General features: G+C 39.0%; 1 protein-coding gene across 6 annotated transcripts; it reads right to left on the bottom strand.

Annotated features, from left to right (window-relative positions):
* Nucleotides 1-49: 49 nt before the first annotated feature.
* On the bottom strand, nucleotides 50-21,462 carry LOC113649653 (atlastin-2-like). Of its 6 annotated transcripts, none has more exons than XM_027157537.2 (16): nucleotides 21,307-21,441; nucleotides 14,632-15,352; nucleotides 10,643-10,672; nucleotides 10,278-10,546; nucleotides 7,522-7,656; nucleotides 5,712-5,816; nucleotides 5,335-5,385; nucleotides 5,181-5,237; nucleotides 4,992-5,084; nucleotides 4,406-4,544; nucleotides 4,043-4,170; nucleotides 3,896-3,952; nucleotides 3,703-3,774; nucleotides 2,823-3,254; nucleotides 1,712-1,726; nucleotides 50-1,612 (listed from the first exon to the last, which is right to left on the bottom strand). In XM_027157537.2, the coding sequence occupies exons 2-16, from the start codon at nucleotides 14,723-14,725 to the stop codon at nucleotides 1,502-1,504; spliced, it is 1,788 nt and encodes a 595-aa protein (XP_027013338.2). In that variant the 5' UTR covers nucleotides 14,726-15,352; nucleotides 21,307-21,441; the 3' UTR covers nucleotides 50-1,501. The 6 variants fall into 6 exon arrangements, with proteins under 6 accessions (XP_027013338.2, XP_047668773.1, XP_027013340.2 ...); XM_047812817.1 differs by having other exon boundaries at nucleotides 15,030-15,352; nucleotides 21,307-21,440; XM_027157539.2 differs by lacking the exon at nucleotides 1,712-1,726 and having other exon boundaries at nucleotides 21,307-21,439.
* Nucleotides 21,463-21,757: the final 295 nt, after the last annotated feature.

The following is a 21,757-nucleotide window of genomic DNA, read 5'->3' on the forward strand; positions in this document are numbered from 1 at the left end:
GTGTTGCAACACAAATGCAATAAAGAGATGAACTAGACTGAACTGAACATTTGGATATACAGCAGTTCATTTTAATATTGTATTGAAAAATAAAAATAAAAAAATAAAATAAAAACTGAAAACAAGTGAAAGATTATAAACATTCCAGTGCTTGGTCAGCAAGAGTGGAATCATAATGCTCAAGGTAGATAATTAATATATAAATAAAAGAAAAAATATAATACATCCTTCTGACATTTACACATCACGAAAGCATTCCTTTAAATTAACGGGGCATCAGTCTACCACAAAACCGATGCTGTTCCAGCTACAAAAAAGGTATAGAAAATTTTAGTTATACATCTATTTTCCATACACATGCCCTATTTGTGACGAGTTTAAAAAATCCGAACTGTACAGGATAGCTCACGTCAACCGTCATCTTGTGGATGGAATCATCAAAGCATCTATGTTCTATTATACAGCAGGTAGACAGCACATGGGCCTATAGAAGCAACTGTGTACAGTAATTTCACTTTGCTACCGTCATTGGTACAGTTCATCCTTTACCTCTATGATTTGATCTCACAATTTTTATAATACTGTGGAACATAAGACATGTCATACACCTTGAATAAAATATGCAGTGTTGTATTTATTTAAACAACAAGACTGACAAAAACAAAGAAATGTGCGATTAAAATCTATAGATAGCGCCCGATTCCTTTAGAATCCTTTCACATTACGAATAATAACCATTAAGTGCCTTGTGTTATTCAGTGGAAAAGTAAATTACAGTATAAAATGTGCCATTTTCTCACTGGGGAGAGCGGAACAGCACGTTTAACTATCCACCTCATTAGCAAGGCTCTAGTGGGCACCCTTTCTAGAAATACAAGGCCAATGTCAGTCTTCCACTAGTGGCTAAGCCACTAAATGCCAATGTCTCAAGCGTTCAAAGACGATCACACACTACGGAGTGTGCATGAAGAATGGTGTAAACTTTGGCTCTATGATTGGTGCAGCGTCAGTTTGTCTGTAACTTGGCAACATAAGCAAGCTTGCATGGAGTTCAGCCTAAAATCAACCGAATCACTGCAACACCTGAGCAGAGAAACAAAAAGGACGAAACCGACAATGAGAGAATGCAGAACGGGGAATGATGAGATGAATACGGAATGAAGAGAATAGAGAAAGGTCAGAAGTGAAGTGGTAGCTGAGGGAGCACTCAACACACACTCAACACACACACACTCAACACCCGACAGGCCAAACAAACAGCATATAAGAAGCATTTGATGCATTAACAAATATTCAACGACTTCAGTCCTCCATTAGATACAAATGTCAGCATGATGGAATGAAGGACATCTGGATGATGAAAGTGCCATTCTGCATTCTATAAACGTACAGAACCGAGTACACAGCAGTTTGTACTTAAACCCAACCCGGTGCGGCCGAGGCCACTCGCTCGTCAGGGCTGAGAAGGTCCTACAAAGGAGTTTTTGAAAGAATGTAGCAACTAGTTTTTCTTCTTCACATTGTTGTTTGAGGGCAGTCTGTTTCGCCGAGTGGGCAGGAGTGTGCGCAGCGTCACTTTGTTCCTTACAACCTCGAAAAGCTTGCAAAACACCTGAAAGAAAGAGAGTGCGTTAGTCCAGGGCACAGACACGGGGTGGGGCAAAAAACAAAAGCCAAGCACAAGAGACAGGACGGCCTGCAGACAGCTCACCTTTCTCGGAGTCCTCTGTTCAGCGGAGTGGAAAGACAAATGAAGAAATTAGCAGGAGAGGAAAGGAAAATAAAGCAGTGCATCAAAAATCAGCAAAAAAGACCAATCCCAAGAGACAGATAAGTGTCTATTTAAAGCAAGTGTTAAACTTTATATAACAAGCTTTCTAGGGTTATGGGAGTCTGGAGGCAGAAATAGCAACATCCTCTCAGATCAGACCTCCAAAAATCATAAAAAGAGGAGATCTTAGTCTAAATCAGCACTCCTACATGTGGAGGCTTAATGAAATTTAACATTAGAAAAAGAGGAAATATGTAAGGCATGGTGAGACAATCTGGAATATTACACCACAGTTATTTTAGAACAACTTGCTGATGCCACCCCCGGGGTTACAAGCGTCACTGCAGACACGTCTCCCAGGTTCCAACAAGAGATGGTGGCCTGAGTGTTCAGACTACTGTCGACTATTCATCCATCAGTGCAAGTTTAGTCTGGAACATAATTACCTTGAAATGATTCCTCATGAATATTATAATTAAACAGTGACTAAGGTCCCAGTTCAATATATCTAAAGGGGAACATTATAAACCCCATTTATTCACCATGGTATCTGTGATGAAAATGATTTTGATCAATGGTGAAAAATAAAACTACATTTTTTAAGAAAAGACATTAAAGACCAACTTCAGTTGATCGCTCATTATTGAGTCGCACTATAAGACAAACATGCATGAAATTGAAGTCGTGCAAGTCTGTAATAGAAATCCCTTGACATCCCAGTCATTCTTCCTTTTTCGATAGAAAACTGCTGTAAATTAGTCGTGCTTATCGGGAAAGTTTGTTTAAATATCTGATATAAATGTGACTGGGAAAACTTTATATTACCAACATTATAGATATAATAAAGATAAATCTTGTTTCTGTGAATACGGGTCAGACCCCATAAAAGAACCTCAGAAAGCTGGAGTGTGCATAGTAGAGAACAACAAGAGGGATAAGTGTGGAATGATTTTTCCTTCTTGTGTGAATTGGATTGGATTTCAGGTCCAAGAGACACACAAAAAGAAGATAAACTGAAAGAGAAAAAAGTTGCAGGTTGAGAATAACCCACCTGCACCCAAAGAGTTTCTGCCACCTGGTCGATGACGCAGCCCACCTCGCGGAACTCCCCTGAGTATTTGACATAGGCCCAGGTGCACAGAGACACCAGAGCCACGCCCATGATCAGATTACACAGCATAGCCACAGAGTTTACGCCCACAAAGCCCGTCACTAGCGATACCACATACATGGCAAACATGAGGGCAAAGAGTGTGGCTGGCGTGCGCGCAGCAAAGAAAATGTTCTTTCCGTCGTTGTGCTTGACGAAGTTAGCATAAGCCTCGTCCAGCTCAGCCTCCAGCTGCTCCTGGTAGCGGCGGCAGAACTCCTCGCCTCCCATCTTCTTGATGGCGCAGAACTGCCGTATAGAGCTCTGCTTCAGCTCCTCGTGATGGCGCTCCAAATCAGCTGGTGCGATGTAGGACTTGTCTCCTCCACAGACCTGCAGCACACAACAGGTTCATACTGTGCAACTCGCACCGTGGGTGTTTTATGAGAATCATACCAGAAAAGTGCTAAGACATGACAGCAACATGGTTCCACCACCCAAAATAGCTGTACTCTCTCCTGACTGGCTAACGTGCATGGTTTTCACTGTAGTCTTTAATTGTATGCCTAAAGTAGATGAGAAATGGTAGGCATGCCTATTAAAGTGGCCAGTAGGTAGCAACATAACACTAAACTCTGGTCAAGATTCAAACATGAGAGTCACTGATTAGTTTTGTATTGTGACTAGATGAAAAAAAAAAAATCATAATACAGGTTCCATGAGATGAAATGTTAAAAGGAAACATCATGAAAGTAAAATGCCAGTATTTTCTATTGCAATATTGGAAACCAAATTCTCTTGTGCCTAAAGATTAGCGGTTCAGTTGAAGATGTTCATTTACCTTTTCCATGCTCTTCATGTAAGCATCCTTTGCTCCTGTGACTGCTGCAAGATTGTTAGCTTCAGCTGTTGCCTACACAAACAAAAAGAATAACAATCACACTATACAATTAAATCAAATCCTCCTAATTTATGATTATATTAAATGCCATTGACCGATCAGATGTTTTTGTTTGTGCTGTAATGAACTCTACCTGTAACATGGACTTTGGTTGTGGTAGCTCTTCCCCTTGGTATATTTTCATGTAGGCCTAGAGCCAGACAGCAGAGTTAAGACACAGAGCCAACTGATTTATTTAACAGATAAAATCACGTGCATTTTGGAGGAGGAAGGCATTTACTTTGAAATACTGTACAAGATCTCTACATGTCACTTTGGAACCACCAATTTCTTTCTCCACCAAGTTCTCTGGAGCCAGCAACAGTGGGATGAGATTCTCCAGCTCCTTTTTAAAGTCAGGATCAATATCTGTGTGTGGGAAGGTAGAGGAGGAGGACAAACATTTGCAAACTCGAGTTCAGCATAAATCCATCCTAAAAGTGCATTTACATCACAAATGCTGCTCAAGTTCTTAATACTACAGCAGAAATATAAGTTCGTTTATAAAACCCATGGGAGTAAAAACCGTAAAGACGTCAAAATCGGTCACTATTTTAAAACAACAATACTGATTTTCAGACACTAGAGGGCAGATGACTCCTACCTCTCAATCTGCCATCAAAATGGGGATTGGTGGCCACTTTGAGGCCAGGGTGAGGAAGCAGGAAGCAGTTGATGTTAGAAAAACAAGAGTGGATGTGTTTCCGGACATTCTGAAGCTCCTCGTGTTGGTTCTGCTTCACCTGAGTGCACATTAAAAGAAAATACATCAGTCATCAAGTCAACTCTGCCATTATGCACATTCACTAACAAATAACTAATTATGCATCACAGGGAAGAAGAGATAAAGTGAACCAATTATTCAGATCGACTCAAAAAGGATGTATAAAGCATAAGGGACACCACTATCAGAGATTACTGTAGAGATAAGGGTGGATTAATGATTACTTGCTTATAAATCCTGGGTGAACATAACACAGAGAAGTTACATTTAGGACCAGCTCTCACAGTAAACATGCAAACAGCATATTTAGGGCAGCAGTTGGAGTAGACGTTCTGGTCCGTCATCATATTTCTTGTATAAAGAATAAGGTGCAGTCTCTCTTTGAAGCTTATGCTTCTCAGATTACGAACGCTAGTCTCGATTGCAGCTCAATGTGTAACAAGTAGGGCATAGAAGCTCCACTTACCTGTAGCCTTTTCTCTAGAAACGCATTCCCCCCTTCCAGGCCATAGTCATGTTCATACGGGTAACTCCAGTCTCTTATGAGAAACATTAGCGACTAGAAGCCACAGATAATGTTCGTGTTAAGAAAATTCTCCATTGTATTAAATAAAATATTAAAAAGTTCGAGTACAACAGTCACAGTAAAACATACCTGGAATGGTTTTAGGTAAATTTCCTCCATAGCAAGTCTTCCATACTCTGTGAAAAGCTAAAGAGAAAAACAGTGATGAAGAAGAGGTGCACTCCTGTAAAGCTGGATTTTCCCCACTTTGGTTCCTTTAAAATAATCAAAGCAAAAGACTTACCTGCAGATGTTGAAGATCATCCTCTTGCACATTCTGAGATAAATTGTAAACCTGGATGGAAATCACAAGAGCATTAAACAGGAAGAATCTAAAGTTGATTGTATTCAAACAAATTATTGCAACAGTATTCGAAGCAGGGATGCAACCATGTGATAGGACTGAATGACTTTAAAAGTCAAGTATATTGTAAAGTTCATCATTGGGGAAAAGGGGGAGGAGAAAAAAAAAAAAGCTTAAAGTTTATATTTGGATTCATGTAATGAAGAGAAAGTATGAACATATAGTGTTTACTTAACCGTAGCACAAAGAAAAAAAAACTACAGTCCACAAGAGAATAGGATATTCAGTACAATATAAAAGCAGATGAAAAAGTAGACCTGAACAGAGCTGGTCATGGTGCTGAGGGCGAAGAGGGTGGCACAGTCTTTAATGGTAGACTGGCTGTCGAAGGCTCCCTGTGTGTCCATGAGCAGCACAGCCACCTGCAGAGACGCACATGGCCACGACTGAGACTCAGTTTTACCAAAACCTGTTGATTCCATCACGAACACAGACCTGCTTCCAACAGTGAAAGCATTTATCCAAATTCCAAACTCTAACCTTCTTCTTTCAGTTACACAGATCTTTTATACATACACATTGTATATTTGTTACATGAAACCCTAACCTTTAATTTAGTGAATTTATTGTACAAAGCTTTAAAACATTTGAAAATTACTAACATTAAAAGGATATGCAATGACTACAAATCATGAAAAACACTATTAGATATAACACGAGGATTGTGCAAAGTTCAGGCTCCAGATTTCATAAAGCCACTGAGCCTAGGAAGGATGTCATAACTGCTTAAAAAAGGATCAGTTTAGAATTTCAGAAGTCAACATTTTCAGGCATTAGATTGTGCTTACATAAGAAGCATGTACGTATTCCACTCCTAGATAAACCTCCAAGACCCAAGTGTAGCATGCGAGAGATACCAACGATGACGGGGGTAATAAGTACACTACATGGACGACAATGGTCAATCACACCCATGTGTGCTTTCTAAATATCCATCATTATAACCTCTGCTCCTCTGGGAAGACATTCCACTAGACTTTGGAGCTGTTGTAATTTTGTTGTAATCATTCAGCCAAGAGCATTAGTGAAGTCAACGGTTCTGTGGATGACAACACCATTCTTTCACTCCACCCTGAAGGAAAACAAAATCTTCATTTACATTTAGAGCATTTAGCAGACATTCGTTTCCAGAGTGACTTACATTTTCCTTTTATTTAAATTTATACAACCGAGCAATTGAGGGTTAAGGGCCTTGCTCAGGGTCTTCATAATGGTCGCTTTGTGCACTGTGGCATTGTCATGCTGGAACAGGTTCGAACTTTCTGGCTACAGCATACAAAAGATATTGTAGACAATCATCTGCTTCAAAAATTGTGGCAGCAGTTTAAGAAAGGTCCACATATATGGGTGTGAGAGTCAGGTTAATATAGCCTAGCTCCAAAATCTACAGTGCAAAAAAAAAAAAAAAAAAAACCCAATAAGGAAAACAAAAGGACAATTAGCAGATTCATCCACTTGCACACTGACTAACAAGGAAAGGGTAACCATCACCACATTTCTATAGTCTTATAGACTACATTTACCCAAGATGGTTTCTAAATCCACACTAAAACATACTTTAAGTTGGTGAAATCTTATTCTTGGAATCAGACTCTTCATAAAATTTATTTGTATGTAATCAGTATCACTAAAAACCGTGAACACAAGTGTGCCACACCATAAACAGGAGCTAAACCTCTAGACGAAAAACCCTGTCGTTTACATAAATCACTTCCGTCACAATGATAGTTATAACCCCTGAACAAATTAAGTAGAGTTGTTTCAGAGAGACTGATTATGTAGAGATCTCCGCTGTGAGCCAACAATCAGCATCAACAAAAGGGATTCACCTCAGGTAAGTGAAACTGCTCAAGTGTAACCATATAAACATTATAAAGAGGACCGGCTCATCAACAACTTAAAGATCGGTCACGTTCAGCGAGAAACTTGAATTTCCCTTTATGTACCTAGTTACATGTGTTTTTGTTATACAACTTTTATAGTTATTCTATTCTGAGAGACTTGATGAATACAGATGGTTGTGCAGTGTTGCAAGCTACAGTACGCGAGTAAGGTGTCAGGTTCTACCTGGGACCCGTCCGGTTTGTTGACCACAAACACTTCACTCCAGGCCAGGATTCCTGTGGTCTCCCGCTCACATCCACCTCGCCAGGTGAAGCCTGTCAATGGTTCATCACTTCCCCCCAGCCATGAGGCTGATTTCTGCAACAGCATGACGGTTAATGAGAAAGTAATCTAAAGAAACAAAACCAGCTTTTCTGTTGCAAAGAAAAATAAGTGTTACAGGATAACTAGGTCAGGGGCCAGGTGTTATAAAATAGTAAGAAACAGGTAAAAATGATTAAAAGGTCAATACAGAATCAGTAGTAATGGTTTAATGTTCAGGCCTTTTGTTGTAGTTTCCAAGACAATTGATTATGATAAAACATTAATATGTAAAATAGTCTACTGAGAAACGAACGTAGGGAAACCAGATTCCTGGACATACTTTACATGTTCAGGTTTCACTCGGAGTCTTACTGCAACTTAAATTACATTTCAAATCTATAGAGTAATCTATTTCAGTAAACACATTGCAATTCACAACAACAACGTAGAAGCATTATAAAAAGGCCTCTCACAAGACACCTAACCTACAAACCCTGAGGGGGAAAGTACATCATGTTAATGGACATGGCAAAACAGTCTGAATCTATGGCTTAGTGCAGAAATATTTAGTTAAACTTGCTTTAGATCTTTTACAAAGTTTTTAAATCTGGCCATTGTTTAGCACAGCATAATTTTTGCACTCATTAGTAGTAAAGATCGCTGCTCCGTTCAATTCAGCCTAATTGGGTGTTTGGACCTCCTACTGCAACAAGATCATTGCACCACGTTGTAATCAGTCAGATTTGTTTGGTTACAAAGCTGAATATGATCTTGTCATTTAGAGCCCCGTTTTTACAACCAACTTCCTAACATTTTCAACTTTGTGAAGAAGAAAAAAAGGCCTTACTGATGATAACCAACTGAATCAGTATCAGATTTATTGGCCAAGTGTGTTCACACACAAGGAATTTGGTTCCAGCAGTTTGAGACTCAAAAGTACAGACATATAATACTAAACAAGAAAACAATGCAGATGATGAGATACAATGTAGACAGAATGAGTATAAAATATGAATATAGAATACGACTGACCAGTTATATACATAATATTGTGCAATATTATGCTTTTTGTACAATATACAGCAGCAGTAGTGTGTAATATACAGATGATATGATGACTGACGTCCTGAATGACTGACGTAATGAAGTCCTGATAATGCAGTACTTATGATAAGAAGCAGTGAATATAATTATGGTGAGTTGTTGATCAGGGTGATTGCCTGGGGAAAGAAACTGTTCCTGTGTCTGGCAGTTTTAGTAAGCAAAGTTCTGTAGCACCTGCCAGAAGGGAGGAGCTGAAAGAGGTTGTGTCCAGGGTGCGAAGGGTCAGTAGTGATTTTCCCTGCCCGGTTTCTGGTTCTTGTGTCTTACTAGTCCTGGAGAGTGGGCAGGGGGCGGCAATTATTTTTTCTGCTGTTATAACCGTGCGTTGCAGTCTGTTTCTGTCCTGTTTTGTTGCACAGGACAGATTCTATGACTGCAGTGAAGAAGGGAAGGTAAATGAAAAAGTCCAATCTCTGAGCAGGTGGATTAACCGCCATAATACAGACGCACCCTGAACTCAAATGGGAAACAATCTTCTGTTTTAATCAGATCGCAAATTAAATATACGTTATACACACACAGTATTGTGCAAAGATTTTAGGCAGGTATATAAAAAAATTTACAGAATAGAAATTCTAATTAAATCATTTTCTGCGACTAGCATTTGCCTACAAAACAGAATACATTTTTCTAGGTATACTTGCACAACGTTTTTGAAGGAACTCGGCAGGTAGGAGAACTAACTACAGATCTTCTGTGGATGGAGGCTGCCTCAAATCATCATGGCTCTTCTTGTGATCACAAACAGACTCGATGTTGAAATCAGGGCTCTGTGGCCCCAAAACGTCAGTTCATATTTGCTTGTTTAAAATTTTGACTCAGCAGTCCAGAGCACATTTTTCTGCACTCCAGTTCTTATGTTTTTGTGCATATCGCCTAGCCTTGTTTCCACATCAGAGGTACTTCTATTTGGCCGAAATTCTTTCATTAAGACTACTTGTGGCAGACTTCTCCGGACAGTACATGGGTGTGCCGGGTCCTGCTGGTATTCGCTAGTTCAGGTGTACTATGCTAGTCCATTTAGTATGAACACTAACTGGTTTTCCACATTACAGTTCTTCATAAGTTTTTTAAAAAAAGGTTTTTTAAAAACCTTGAATCGTGGTAAATCCTTTTTGAATTTAAGAGGCAGATTCGTCGATCTGAGACGCAGCCATGAGAAAGACGCAGAAAGCACAATCATGTTGGCAGCAAAGGGTTTTAAAGCAAAACAAATGCAGTCAGCATGTATTGTTGCTCGCATTACTGTTGCTTTTGCACATAAAGTTATGCCTCGTGTATGAACTGCAACCAAATAAGATACTCACATCTACATGCCTATGTGACAGCAGAAAAACACATCCCCTCACTTAGCTTACCACGTTACTAACAATTTGTATTTTAAATGTTGAATGACAATTTAAAATGTTACAGGCATCCTAAACTAAAAACCTAAATGAAAGTATGGTTAAGGCTTGGTTGTAGAAAATTCTGTAGAAAGCCATTTGCATTAATAGTTTGGGAACCCGTGGCCAAACCCAGTTCTTCTCTTGAACAATTTAATTGGTTAACTCAACTGAATCATCTCTCACCTGGTCGTACATATATCGGAGCATGAAATCCAGCAGGAAGGACTTTCCCTTGCGGAAGGCCCCAGCAACAGACACCACCACTACGTTGAGATCTCGGATGTGGTCCTGCAGCAGGATGCGCTCCAGTGCCTGCTCATCCAGAGAAAACTGGTGATCATCTTCATCTGCCACCACAATTTGAACAGGCCCAGCCACCTCCTCTTCTTCAAGCAGCTCCTCCGCCTCGTCTCCGCTCATCTTATGACACACGTCTTCTGCCAAACCCGCACCTAACCGCAATAGACACAGACAGAGAGCGGTTAGAGAACAGCCACCTGATAAACTAACACACACCATGAATTAGCAGAAGCTTACATTTCACTTACATTTGTAATTCAAATATTTTCCTGGCCTATCTGCAGGGAATATAAAAATAAGGTCATTAACCCAAACTATGTGCACAGTGTAAAAGACTATTGCATGCTTAATCCAAATAATTTGTTAACAGAGGAGAGAAAAATTGATCCTTTATATTCTTGTGTTGCTTATGCATCAGGCACTTGTACGATGGTTGGAGAAAGGCCTAGTGGCAGCTAATGTACACTAATGGTTTCCATTTTTGCTAAAATGTACAGATCTCTGTTTGCTAGGACAGACCAGGATCATTTATATAGATCAGACTCTTTGATTGGAACAAAACAACCGGAATCCTCACACCAATCTGATGAAAGTGACTGGAGCGCCTCTTTTCCTTGAAGAATGTCTATACAAATTACAAACTTGTTAAAAATGATTGGATCCAAGAGGTCACGAAAATGTGTTTAAAAATAGATTATATTCAAAGAAAAAAAAATAGAAATTAAACTTCTCCATATATCAGTCACGCTGCCAGCTCTCCTCCTCTCAACAGATTTATATTGTTGTAACAGAAGGAATAACACACACACGTTCAGCAAGCATCTATCCACACAATACACACTCATACACCAGCTCTCTCTCACTGTTAATATCTGCTGCACCCACTGTCACCCCAGCGAGCAAGAACACAGAGTCCACGTGAATAAACCGGTTACATACTAGATGCAGTAACATACTTTGCCAATATATATTGTCATTTCAACCATATATAGCTGATGCAGTACATAGTGAGTTGAGACAATGTTTCTCCAGGACCTTGGTGCTACATATGCTGTGACTAGCCAACAGAAGCCAAAAGAATTTTGGTTGCATTAACAAAGGCACTCAATCTCTGGTAACCTAGCAACTTGGGGAGTGACACTAACAGCCAATCATGTAACAGTATCAAGTTTGGTTGCACCATATCGTTGTCTCGTGCTGGTGCTGGATTCCTCTTCGGTAACCGGCAACTGATAAGCAGAAAATGAGCCGCAGCGAGTGAGGAAACTGTAAATAATAGAGGAAAAGTCAGCTTGCCAGTATGGCAGTTTTTTGGATATTATAACTAGGGCTGAAACGATTCCTCGAGTAACTCGATGACAAATGTGCTAGGCAAATTCCTCTGCTTCGAAGCCTCGTTTAATTCATTTTAAAGTGCACGTCACATTATTGTGCAATTATTGTGTGTGTGTGTGTCTGTGTGTCACAATGCGCTTATGTAAAAGCGGAAGGAGACGCGAGGAGTTAGCGGTTTTGATTTGAGAGTGCGTGCTAGTGCGGGCTGCAAAGTGGAAGGGTGCGATAATGTCACTGAGCAAAGAGAAGAAACAAACAGGAGAAAACGACAGAAAATGTCCAGGTTTTGGGACACTATCAGAGCGTCCGTTTTCAGCAGCAGGAAACATTTCTTCAAAGCGCAGGGCAATATATAATATGCTTAAAGCACTCTGTGTGAAACCATGCATGGCCTCTAGGTCAAAGTTCATGTCCATGTTTTTTGCCTCTTAAATACCACAAAGCATTCCAAATTAGACAGTAAAAGGTTTGTTATAGCTGAGCTGTCGATTTTGAATCTATTAGTTCTGAAAGTTGCATGACTTAAAGGCAGTATTTTTGTATTATTACTATTTATTTTAATGTATGCCTTGAGATACTTTAAAAAAGTAATTTGAAAATCATTTATTTTTTTGTTTTTGCATCTCAGAAAAGGGTTCATTTTAAAACCAGAATGTTTGACACTTAAATGTACTTAATTCTTCTCTGTCAACTTTGTCATTGTTCACAGTATAGACAGAGAAACAATGGGTATCTAAATGTTTATTTTTGATAGAAAATATTGTTGTATGCATTTTATACTATGCATTTAAAAAATTAAAGTTTTTAATTTAATTTTCTAAAAAAATTTCATTTTCAAAATTTCAAATTCATTTTTCTAAAAAAAAAAAAAAAAAAAAAAAAAAGGAAACCAATTAGTTGTTCATTTTAAGAGACCTGTCTTATTCTCTCTTGAATATTTAATAATGCTCTTTAAATTAAGCAAACACATTTTACCAGACTACTCGATGAAATTTTTGGTAGAATACGCGATTACTAAAATATTCGATAGCTACAGCCCTAATAAATCTACGCAATATACTTGAATAGTTCAACTTCAAGTATGATTAGTGTAAGAATAAATTGAGTTACTTTTTCATATTTCTGCAGGTTTTATATTTTAAACAACGTTACTGTAGTGCATCAGGTTTGTTTTTTATATTACAGAGGTATCTCAGTATACCTCAGTTTTATTTATGTTTACAAAACACTGTACATATTTTACACACTATTTACCAGAAGGTGAACAGCTAGTGAACTTCCTCGCACTAAACTTGCACTATATTCTCAGGTTTCTCTATGTTACATTTCTGTCTTAATAACTAAGGGGATTATGATCAGAGGAAGGTTTAGCTTAAAATAAAAAAATGTTTAAATGTAATGTTTTTCTACTGGTCCTTATTTTAGATGGGCCATAAAAAAGTTCAATAATTATCAATATCAACCGATATGAAACACTGATATCGTGATAGAGTTTTCGGCCATATCACCCAGCCCTAACGTACTGTACATGTTGGATTCGCCGCGTTTGGATGCCAATGCTGCTTCACAAAGCAATGAGCATTAATCGTAAAGCAACATCCGCTGCTGTTGATTGTGTTTGCGCCGCTGCTGCACTAACGTTGCTGTATAACGTTGCATACAGTGACGTCAGGACTCGGCTCTGTGACGGCTCTTTAGCCCATGGAAAGGAAAACCGGTTCGCCAGGGGAACCAACTTTGAACCAGAACTCTATTAATTCTGGTGGAAAGGGGGCATTAGTACAACACAGAGCTAAAGACATAAAGTAAGTTAATCCTAGCCACATAGTGGTGCAAACAAATAATACATGACAATACATACAAGCGTGTACATACTATATCATAGTACATGAGCAGAAATATTGAAATTAACGCTTAATATAATAGCAGCAGTTTACCATGGGGGCATGGGGGGGGCTGTCATATTGAGAAATCACTTTCAAAACAAAAGATAAAGATAAAAACTTTTAACTGGACCCCATGAAAACACTAAACATGGAGACTTCTTCACAGTAAACTTCACCATATAAACATTTTTAAAATTACATGAAGGTGGAGCATTTATCAAGTCCATGGCCAAAAGATGAAAACAAGCAGGTTCCAGCAAACATACAGATGTTGACAATGAAACAAAACACTGGCCAATATCATTTGAGAGGTAGTTCTAGTGGCTAATCTTCACAGATTTCACATTCCACACGTAAGAGTGTGAAGTTTGAGTTAGCAGAGCAACAGCACAGCTGGACAGAAATCATAGCATAATAAGAGAAATATCAGATATTCAAAAGAGCACAATGTTGGTGTGCATCTCACTGGTGTGTGTGACTAAAGCACTATTCGGATGGGACTAGTTCTATGTGGGGACGTGGGGGTAAAGTAATTATTACCAGAGCTTCTCTGTGATTTTAGTCCTGTCCAAATGCGCCATCTCGGTAATCATTACGGCGACTTTTACCTTCTGTAAAAAGGTTGAAAAAAAATTACCTCAGGTAATACTATTCCCGTCCGAATCGACCCGCTGTAAATATGTACGGTAAAATTCCGTCATTTCCTGTTTAAAAGTAGTTTTTGGTGCGTTTTTCAATCATGGAGGCGCCACGTTGTCCGTTTGTGCACGTGATAACAGGAAGCAACTTTATACGCACATGACAAGGAGGTTACTGTGGTGCGTAAAGCGAGTTACCCCTCCCACTTCTGCTACTTTTACTGAGATGTCTTGTCCCGTGCGAATTGGCCAATTAATATTACAGACATCCTGAGGTAAAATTGCATTACTCCACGTCCCCACGTAGAACTAATCCAGTCCGAAATAGTGCTTATGACAGCAAATCTTTGTGGAAGTTGGTAATATCACTATACCAACCCAAGGATGAACCACATCCAGCAGGAGTAACAGTCCATTCAAGGGAAAGCAATCTGAAAGATGTCCAAGTACTAACCAGGATTAGATCCCACATAAAAAAATAAAAAATTACCACAGCTTCCCAAATCACTGTAGAGTAAATGTGCACCTTGACTCTTCCCACTAAAACTGTTCAACAGGAGCTCCACAAGGTCATTATCCTTGGTCAGGATAGCCAAAACATATCTAGTGGTTTCATTGGTTTAAAAAAAATAATAATAAAAAAGTAGTAGTATGTGGAGAAGCCCCAAAGAAGCTAACTACCCAGGGGTCGACCAGTAATGGCTTGCGTTGCATGATCAAGGCATTCTTTAGCCCAACTATTTGTGGTAGATGAACGTGTCACTGCCAAGGACTACCTAATGCACCCAGTGGTTTAAACATTGTAGACTGTGCTGTGTATCATGATGATAATGTACACAGCAAGACGGGTGACAAAGGGGTTGGTGAACATGAAGGTGAAGTAGAACATCTCCCATGGCCTGCTTTCACCAGAGCCTCTTTGGGGTGTTCTGGAACAATGAGTCTGGAAATGTTTTCCTCCACCATCACCACGTAGTGACATGGTCACTGTGTAGGACCGTCAACTCCAAAACGTATTGAGGTTGTATTGGCCACAAAAGGAGACCCTAGACCACACTAATAAAACTATTGTGGTCTAAAACCCTCAATAAATTATGTTCTGAAAGAAAAGAGAATGGAAAAAAAATTAATATTTTAAAGAATACAAGGATGAAATATAATTAAAAAAAATAAAAATACAATAAAACGTTTTTAGACTGTACAATACTGAGCAAAACCTATTTAATACTACGGTACCATGTCTTAAACACGGACCCTCAGCAACACTGCTGTGAATTTAAAAAAACTTTGTATTTTTGCTTGTCCTCACAGTTACATTTGCACACGCTTGTGTTTATGTAGAGAAAAAGCGAAGCCTGCTGAAATTGTATTTGTAGTTGGTGTTGTAAACTTTTTCCAGAGAAGACCAGGAGACTTGGATATCCTTGTGCAGTAGTCTTTATTGTAGATACACGATGAAACGAGTCTGCAAGTCAGAGCGTACTGGCACGGGCGCTGCAGTCATCAAGTCTGACTTACAGTGGCAATACATTGTAAATATACACATTTTAGGGGGCAGTCCAATCAGATAACGACAAAACACTCGGGTGACCATCAAAACATGAAAGGATGTAACAGCCCCAACACCAGATCCTGGAATTTCACCCACCCTGGATTCCATTAACATAACAACGGGACAAATGGTGCAAGAAGACAGATGATACCCTGAGTTACCTTGCCCCTTTCCTTTGATATGTATGAGATACAGGACCCACAAGTCTAATGTAAAGTTTGAATTTAACTAGCATTGTAACTTGATTGGGCTTCTATATTATCCACAGAAATATGCTAGAACTAAAAGGAAATAAAACAATGACTTAAAAAATTATTTTCCCACATTGGCTACATAATAGTGATGATTGATTAACATAGACAAAATCTTCACTGTAATCATTTCAACCATCATCGCCTCACCCTACGGTACAAAGTAATAAAGCAATTACAAGACCAAAATCTAATAAACCCACATGCTTACTTGTGTAATAGGATTCAAATTATTAGAGCTGGTATTGAGTAATGAATAAGAGTTAAGGATAAGCTGCTGTAGTGCTGCCTTGCCTGGGATGTGAAGTCGCTTGTATTATTTAGGCTGTTTGCTGACGTGATCACGTACAACCAAACAGCAAGGGAGTAGAACTGGAAAAGAGACAGAGCAGTCTGCAGCGTAAGAGCTTGAGCATCTGTGTGAGAGATGAGCTAGTGTTGCTAATTTAGCAAACTTGCTCTAAATTCAGTGAGGAACAAAAGGTTTTGCAGCACCGATTTATTTTAAGCAGCTTCATGCCTTCCTTTACATGTTGTACATGTTGATTCTCTAAAGCCTGTTTATGTGCTAAACGATTTTTCCCTCGAGTCACTAGCAGACATTCCTATTCATTTACCACAAACTGTCATGGGTTCACGCTTGTACTGTTGAGGCAAATCCACAGATGTGTCCAGAAATCTAATGGACTAAAACTATATGGTGCATCAACATTATCCTCTTCGGTATTTATGGTGCCCACTTAACAAAATAAAGGCAAAAATACACACTCGTGCTGGAGAGAATGCAGAGAAAAGCTGCATTCACACAGGAAACCACTTTATGGATGCAAGTCAGCAAATACTATAAAGTCCTACTGCTGGTTGCCATAGAAATACCATTTAACAGTAGGTGGAGCAACTACCAATTTTATTGCAGCTAAAATAATTTAAAAAAATAATCTTGGGAGATATATATATATATATATATATATATATTATAAAATATATATATATATATATATATATATATCTCCCCCACACACACACACACACACACACACACACACCAGATGATACAAGAAGCAGCTCTTTGTAGAGCGCATATGATCTTTGGTAATCCCGTTGGTACTCGCTGCATAGAAGCAATAAATTTCTCACACAGCTAAACACGCCCACTTCTAGTCACCATCACTCACATCACGAGATTGCCAGTTCTTATTGAAAATTATCGATCTCTGATTGCTTAGTCACTGCAAATCACTGTGTGTGTGCGTGAATAGAGCATAAGGTTTACAGGGAAGGTCTGTAATTGTCTTAAGTATGTAATATTTTTACACATTTATCTGAAGATGACAACCATCTTATTTACACAGCATTAAGCCAGGAAACAACATGAGGAACTGAAGGACTTTAATTGCTCATGTTACGTTAACTTCTGGATCAGATTAATTTCTCTCTAGTAGGGTTGGGAAACGAGAACCGGTTCTGTTTTTTTAACAGGAACCGGAACCACGCAGAATTTTTAAGTTTCGGTTCCAAACGCGGTTCCGATGCGATGGCGGGCAAAGCGCTGGGAGCGGTCACTTTAAATAGCCACGTCTTGCCTCATGAATATTAATTGTTTACACTGTTTACAGTCACGCAACCAAATTAACACAGCTTACCACAGAAATCAGTCACTAGCGCTGCTGTGCTGAGATAAAAAAAAAAAAAAGTCTAAAGTGTGGATTCATTTCCAAAGCTACAACAATGAAGCAAATCTACCCCCTCTGAGAGGGTTTTCTCCACAGCTGGAGATACAATAAACCAGGAGAGGTCTTGTCTTCTCCCAGAGAAAGCAGACATGTTAATTTTTCTTCAGAAAAATTGCTAACCGTTTTGCTAAGTTGTAATTCTGGATGTTAAATTTGATGTTGGATTAATTTAAATTTAAATGGATATGAATTGAAATGCTCTGTTTAAAATATTTGAGTGATTAATAAACACAAATGGAATTGTTTAAGAATTGTGCATTATTTTTCACATTTCTTTTACTATGAAATCGGAATCAGAACCGGGAATCGTAAGGCAGAACCGGAATCAGAACCGGAAAATGTCTTTTGATACCCAACCCATGATGACAGCAAATGACAGCAAAATTATTCAACCCAGTCATCTCAATTGTAGAGAAAGCCTCTCAAGCATTCCATGGAAAATCCAGTTTCCATTTGATCCAGCAGATAATACTCTAATACTCTACAGTGATAATGGAGTGATGGATGATTTAGAGGAACTACAAGGTCATTCGAAGAAGATTGAAGGGGGGGGGGGGGAATCAAAAATTCAATCAAAGAGGTAATTTCTCTTGGAAATTTCTAGCCATCGGAAGACAAGACTTTCATTACAGTGGATCAGATTCTACCTCTAATCGTTATGAGTAAAAGCTGTTATGAAGCAAGTCCCACAACCTGCAGCCATCATTTTTTGAACATGGCACAAAAGCGTTTGAGAAATTCAGAACATTTAGATCAATTGAAAGACACCATAATCCAGAGCTTTAATGTATCTTTTCCCAATAGCTTTTTTTGTTGTTAATACAACTGAGCAGTTAAGGGTCAAGGGCCCAGAAGTGTCAAGTGGTCAAGTGGATTGGAACAGCATTTTAATCACCGAGCTGATAATTATGGTAGACAAATCCATGTAAGAATCTAAACTTACTAGGAAACAAACCCTCCTCTCATCCATCTGGACACAAGAGCATTCACACAGGAAATAAGCAAAGATCTTATTACATCATGAAGACAACAGAGGGTTATATTATATGGGCCATAACATAACCGTTAAACAGGTCCAACAGATTTGATGTGAAAACAAATGCAATGTCAACAGCTGCTAAATGAAAAAGAGCCATTCCCCATGGCCACAAGTGGGCAAGTGTTATTAGAAACACCACAGGCTAATGCACGTGAGAGATGTTTACTCTGATGATGACAGCGGTGAGAGGAGGGGGAAAAAAAATAAATAAATAAAAAACACTTTTTTGCATGCTTGGTGCTAATTGCTGTATTGTTATGGTCTTTAGGCTCAAGAAGCTGGATAGATTGTACAAGTGGCACATTGTTGTAACAGACAGGATTCACCCACTCAAACACTAGAACAAAAGTAGCACAAGATGACGTCTATATGCTGTATAATGACTTAAAACCTTGCACAGCTTTTTACCTACTGCAATGTCTATTTTGTTCCTCTTCCTGTGGATGTAGGTTTAGTGTATTGAGCTGAAATTTCAGTATTACTGAAATAGCAGTGTTTCACAGCGATCTATATTCATTAGTTTCACTCAGTGGAGAGGTTTACTCTGGACATCAGCTCTGTATTGTGTTGTATAATGCACTGCATTAGTGGACGTCCCACTGTACATCATACTCCATTCCCTATTATTACAGAGCGTAGTCTCTAGACAGTGAGTAGCTGAGGCAAGATCATCTTGCGTGCAGTGTAAAGTCCAGGTTACAGCTCAGCAGATCTGATCCAACTAGGTCACATTAGCATGTCTAAAGGCCACAGTCATCTGACAGAAGAACCGAAGGGAAGAATTCAGGATAAGATCTGAGGAGGTAAGATGATCTGGTTCCAGTTGCCACAAATGAAAGGAAAATAAACACTGGTCTGAGCATCTGTCTTTTTGCCCAGCTAAAAAGATCGTATAAGCTACAAAAAGGAGTGTTCTTTTAATTGTAATTTTTCAGATTACCTGAACAGTAAACCCTAATCACACTAGAAGCCAATGACCAAACTTACATGACGACTTGTTCAGTAAAAAGCAAGGGGGACATTACATACTTTGTACAAACCAAATAAACATATCTGTTAAACCATTTAATTTTCACGCATTTGTTTGTTGTTCATTATTGACCTGAAACTGCCTTATCCTGTTCAGGGTCAATTCATAGTCTAAACTGGGAACACCAGGCATGAGGAGGAAACGAGTGGATAAAATGCCCAGACATTCATACACAACAAAAGGACCTTAGTGAAACCCAAACAACTACTGGTACATTTTTCCAATGTTCGGTGTCTGAGCAAGAAATTTCCCTGTGAATGGAAAGGAGGTCTTTACTATATACACAGTAATGCTGAATTTATTTTTATTTAACAGCAACTCTGAGAAGTTCCAGCTGTTTTATTTTAACAGGTTCACCAAGCCCAAGCGAACAGTTAATTATTAACTTATACAAAGCATTTTTTGCTTGCTGTGTGTGTCTCAAACTGCACGGACCTTCATTACAAATCCTATGCAATGACACTTCTGTCCACAGACATGACACACATTTCAAAGTGGTGACAAGAAATAAATGAAATGTTTTTATCATTAAGACAGACATAAAACGTGCCAAAATACAGCGTTAATAATAGCAAAATACGCTTAATACAGCGTTACTTTCTGGGGCATGTGGGTTTGAGCAGTCAGGATTAACTCGTTAAAACCACGATAAAACCAATAAACACCACGATGATTTTAAGGTTTCTACGAGCTTCGCTGTAAACTCTGGTTTATTACAGACACCAACAGGAAGGAGACAAAAATACCGAAAGATGGTAAACGCACGTACGTTATACGTGATCACTTAATAGGAGCTAAACAGGCTGTAAGCTCAATGTAAACACGGAATGCTCAAAGTCAACCGGCTACCTGCATCAGCGTTAACGGGCTGCTGTAGGATCTCATGACTTACACTATTTAAAAACATACACGAAAAAACAGTCAACACTGACATTATTAAGCTAACGTCTTGTTTACATATACAGAGCTTTGAATGTCTTATTCAAAGCTCTCTCAGTGTATGTACATTAAAACCAAATCCTGCCCGGAGGTTATGCTATGCCAAAGCAGCTTTCTCTGAATCCTCAATATTCTCCATTACGGTAAAATAAGTGTGAGAGCAACGTAAACAGGAAAAGGTGCAATGTATGGTTTAATGAATCAGGAAACTGAGGAACACTGGCCTGAGATATACGGGAACGCTAGCATTAGCTCGAGGCTAGCTGTAGCCTAGCATTAGCTCGAGGCTAGCCATATATATCTATGGAGGCCAGCTTTAGCCTAGCATTAGCTCGAGGCTAGCTTTAGCCAGGCATTAGCAGGTGTTATCAGCCAGTCAGTTAGTCAACAGTGCAAATGATGAGACGAGCGGTTTTTTCACGCCCGCCTACACAAATTCACCCCTGCTTGCTGTAACATTTAAACCAACAATGTATCTGTCATAATGTTATCTTCGTTGCAAAAGTTACCTTTACGATTTAGCCCGGAATGATTCTGAAGCTTCTGCCTGATCTCCGCCTCCGCCATCTTTGACCCCCCCAGTTCAAAATAATCAAACTCGTCTGACGTCAACAGCTCCTACTCCCCGCGCGCCTCTTATCTAAACGCGAACGGCTTGTGCACGTGGACACGTGCTCGCCGCGCCAATATGTATCTTAAAATAGGGTCAGCCAAACGTCACTGTCCATAACAACCGAATTAATACAGCAATAATGTTTTAAACAATGATTTATTCAACATAATATCAAAATAAAAGGTTACCACCAAATTGCGGTTTATTTTACATCGTTTTTGTGCTTTTAAATCTGATAACGTAAAGCTTGTCCCCCCCTATTCCAGTACGTTGTGGAATAATCCGTCCCCATAGCAAGTGCCAATCAAAACGCAGTAAATATGAACGTAATTCAAATTTGGCTGAAT

This window comes from Tachysurus fulvidraco, chromosome 1 (genome assembly GCF_022655615.1).
Source record: "Tachysurus fulvidraco isolate hzauxx_2018 chromosome 1, HZAU_PFXX_2.0, whole genome shotgun sequence".
Lineage (NCBI taxonomy): Eukaryota > Metazoa > Chordata > Actinopteri > Siluriformes > Bagridae > Tachysurus > Tachysurus fulvidraco.

Excerpts from the sequence above, each read along its gene's own strand:
- LOC113649653 (XM_027157537.2), bottom strand. The coding sequence starts at position 14,725 with ATGTGGGATCTAATCCTGGTTAGTACTTGGACATCTTTCAGATTGCTT. Across the intron at positions 10,673-14,631 it reads TGGATGTGGTTCATCCTTGG|ATAGGCCAGGAAAATATTTG; the intron begins GTTGGTATAGTG and ends TATTCCCTGCAG. Across the intron at positions 4,171-4,405 it reads TTTTGATGGCAGATTGAGAG|ATATTGATCCTGACTTTAAA; the intron begins GTAGGAGTCATC and ends TCCCACACACAG.